The sequence below is a fragment of the Tribolium madens genome, unplaced genomic scaffold, assembly GCF_015345945.1.
Source record: "Tribolium madens isolate multiple individuals breed KSU strain unplaced genomic scaffold, Tmad_KSU_1.1 Scaffold_9;HRSCAF=87, whole genome shotgun sequence".
Taxonomy (NCBI): domain Eukaryota; kingdom Metazoa; phylum Arthropoda; class Insecta; order Coleoptera; family Tenebrionidae; genus Tribolium; species Tribolium madens.
In genome coordinates this window covers 4,220-8,408 of record NW_025401072.1, presented here as the reverse complement: position 1 = coordinate 8,408, position 4,189 = coordinate 4,220, and the positions used below count along the sequence as shown (strand labels likewise).

At 33.6% G+C, this 4,189-nt stretch overlaps 1 protein-coding gene across 1 annotated transcript; it reads left to right on the top strand.

The window, feature by feature from the left end:
* Positions 1-3: 3 nt before the first annotated feature.
* On the top strand, positions 4-1,228 carry LOC123015396 (the record flags this gene model as incomplete). Its single annotated transcript, XM_044415087.1, has 2 exons — positions 4-492; positions 736-1,228. Coding segments are annotated over 2 exons (951 nt in total), but the record flags the coding sequence as incomplete, so codon positions are not given.
* Between the last annotated feature and the right edge of the window lie 2,961 nt (positions 1,229-4,189).

The following is a 4,189-nucleotide window of genomic DNA, read 5'->3' as shown; positions in this document are numbered from 1 at the left end:
GTAATGCGGGATATTTTTGTTTTGGGATTAGGTGATGTAAAAATTATGGACCGACTCTTTGAAGAAGACCCCACCAATGGTGTAAACAATTTTTTTAAAATGGTAAAGATTGCTCAAGCCAAGGAGGCCGCGGTGATGGAACGTTCCGACATGTCAAAAGGCCGTGAAATGGATGAAAATGTGTATTATCATCGAAATTCGGAGAGGACATCCAGTTCCATAAAGAAAAATAGAAGTGGAGTATTTAAGCAAGCTGGTGCATATTCGTCAGCAGCTCCACCATCTACGTCTGTGKCATCGTCTCCTGGAAGAGGAAATTTTGTGCAGCAACAGTGTAGTGTCTGTGGCCGTAAAAATCATAAATCAATTCAGTGCAAGTTTCGTAATTATACGTGCCATAAGTGTGGTGTAAAAGGGCATTTAGCTCCGGTGTGTAATAAGAAAATTAGACAACATTTTTTAGAAGAAGCCAGTACTCCCAGGACCGATCAGGTGGAGGAAGACACAATTTTTCATTTAAATAATTTTAACATTAACGGTAATGTCGAACCAATGTATGTKAATTTGACCATAAATAATGTTCCTATAAGCTTCGAAATCGATTCCGGATTTGCACATTGYGCGATTTCGGAAAAATTATATTTAAAACATTTTAAGCAACAAAAAATGTATTCAAACGATTTATYCCTTAAGGATTATGCTGGGTTGAGTTTTAAACCACTAGGATTTTTACAGTTAAATGCTAAGTATGAAAATGATTATTATTCACTTAAAGTCTATGTTGTTAAGAATGGGGGACCACCTTTATTAGGAAGAAATGCAATGCATATGTTAAAATTAACAATCGCTAAAGTAAATAATGTTCAATCTGATATAAACGCCTTGTTTAGCGAATCAAAATCAAGATCAATTCAAATGTTATGTAATAAGTATCCTGAAATTTTTGAGAGTGGCATTGGCACATTTAATAAAKGTAAAGTCACMTTACAWTTAAAAGAGGGAACCATTCCAAAATATTATAATCCAAGGCCAGTTCCTTTTGCTTTGAAACCTAAAATTGAAGAGGAAATTGATCGATTAGTTTCTCATAAAGTATTAGTTCCTGTTGACTTTTCTGATTGGGGTACGCCAATTGTACCAGTGCTCAAAGCAAATGGAAAAAATTCGAATTTGTGGAGATTTCAAAGTTACTGTTAATCCATATTTGGTCGAACAAAAATACCCATTACCTCGAATTGAATACCTTTTCTCGCAATTGCAAGGAGGTGATAAATTTTCTAAAATCGATCTGTCGGAGGCCTATCAACAAATTTTATTAACGGACGAGTCTAGAAAATTAGTAACTATATCGACACACAAGGGTTTATTTGCTTATACACGTCTTCCATACGGTATTACTAGCGCGSCCGCGATTTTTCAAAACATTATGGAGAAATTATTTCTTATTCCCGGTGTAGTTTGTTTTTTAGACGATATTTTGATCACTGGCAAAAATGACCAAGAACACTTAGAACGTCTTGAATTGGTTTTCAAACAATTAAAAGATTGCGGACTTAAAGTGGCCAGCAATAAATGTTCTTTTTTTCAAAAATCGGTWAGTTATCTAGGGCATATTATTGACAAAAATGGATTACACACAAGTAAAGACAAAGTTGAAGCTATCTTAAAAACTACTCCTCCTACTTCAATCACTCAGTTAAAATCGTTTTTGGGTATGATTAACTTTTATTCAAAATTTATTCCAAATAGATCAAGTGTCTTGAAGCCATTGCATAATTTATTAAAGCAAAATAGTAAATGGTTTTGGTCAAAAGAATGTGATATAACATTTAACAAAATAAAACAAATTTTAGCGTCATCGACAGTTTTGGCACATTATAATCCTGAAAAAGAGATCAAATTAACGGTTGATGCATCTGAATTTGGTCTAGGAGCGGTAATTAGTCATATTTTTGAAGATAATTCTGAAAAACCTATTGCATTTGCTTCACGTGTGCTAAATTCTGCTGAATTAAAATATTCACAAATTGAAAAAGAAGCCGCAGCAATAATTTTCGGTGTAAAAAAATTTTCTCAATATTTGTATGGTAGAAAATTTATTTTATGCACTGATCATCAACCATTAATAACAATTTTTGGCCCTAAAARGGGAATACCGTCTTTTGCAGCTAATAGATTGCAAAGATGGGCATACATTTTATCAGCATTTAATTATGAAATTAGATATGTACCATCTTCTCTAAATGCAGCTGATTTTTTATCCAGACACCCGGTAGGATTTGAAAAACATAACATCAATGATGACATTTCGTATTTTAATTACATTCAAGAGAGTGCAAAAACACTACTTGATTTTAAACAAATTCAAGAAGAAACGAAAATTGATACCGAATTAAGACAAGTTTTACGATACGCATTAAACGGTTGGCCCAAAAAGATCAAATCGGAAAATCTTAAACCATACTTTCTTARACGTAACGAAATTTCGGTGGAAAACGGTTGTCTTTTGTGTGGCTATCGACTAATTATTCCTAGTAAATTTAGAAAACATGTTTTGCAAGAGCTACACGAAAATCATGTTGGAATAGTAAAAATGAAATCACTTGCTCGTTCGTATCTATGGTGGCCTTTGATGAATGCAGCAATTGAGCAAATGGCACGTTCGTGCAAAGTATGTTGTTCACTAGCTTCTGATTCGGCAAAAGCACCGATAATCTCATGGCCCATTCCAAATGAATGTTGGTCCAGATTACATATAGATCATTTTGGACCACTGTTAAACAAAACATTTTTTGTAATTGAAGACGCAACGTCAAAATGGATTGAATGTTTTATTGTGAGTAGCGTATCTACTGAACTATCAATTAAATGTCTTCGTTCTGTTTTCGCTCGATTTGGGTTACCTAAACAAATTTGCTCAGACAATTCTACTTCTTTCACATCCAATGAATTTCAAAATTTTCTAAAACAAAATGGCATAAAACATTTAACAGGTGCACCTTACCATCCACCTACAAATGGACAGGCCGAAAGCGGAGTTGGTATAATGAAAAAAGTGATTACGAAGTGTGTTTTTGAGAATAAATCCGWTGATCTCGATCTAGTTATTAATCGATTTTTATTTCAATATCGTAATACACCGCATACAACGACAAAAGTAGCACCCGCGAAATTATTAGTAGGTCGTCGACTGAGATCTAGATTTGATTTATTGTTTCCAGATAAAGAAGAGAAACTGACCAAAATTGAAACTGATACAGGTAAACAATTCGAGTGTAATGATGCCGTGTGGGTTCGCGATTTTAGGAAAAATAATGTAAAATGGACCGCAGGTTATATTAGTGAAATTTTGGGTAGTCGAACTTATTTTGTGATATTATTAGATTGTGGAGCAAAGGTAAAACGTCATATAAACCAAATTAAAAAACGTTTTCTAGAGTCACAAATGACAAGACAAGACTTTACTCCTCGATCTGATTTGATAACTGACGTTGTTGATAATGAAGTGGAATTACATGTACCTGTGATGAAGGATGTATCTGACTTACCAACGAAAGATGAATTCAAAAGAGAGCTTAGACGTCGAAGTCGGATACAACCTCCAGCTAGATATCCAACAACGAGGTAAAAAAAAAATGTATATATTCACATATTATTGTAAATAATTTTTAAGTTTAAGGGGGGGAAATATGCTGTGTATCAGCAGTTTATCTGTTTTTTGTTTCTTTTGCGTCCTTGTCCGCTGAAGTGAGTCGGGCCTAGACCTTGTGAGAATAAAGGCATTTTTATTTTAAGGGGATCAGATTATTCTCTTACACCTATCCCAACGCAAGTACATAACAGTTACTTTTCACCTTATGTATCTAAGGGAACGATCATGAAAACATTTTTTTTTTAGAAAGACGAAGATACTACATATTTAAAAAAATATCTGATATAGACTACTAATGACCTTACTTTTGTAGGCACGCAATTTCAAAAAAACTTCTCTTATTTTTGTCATTTTCTTAGCAAGACTGAGAAGTGTGTTTTTTTCGAAATCGTATTATAATGTCATAATATCATTTGTAAAGGGTATAAAATCAGCACCAAACGGTTTTATTATTCATCAATTTTTTGTGTTGCGGGTTGCGAACATTAATAACGGTATTATCAAACCAGTGTCTTAATCTAGGTAAACATGAGATAA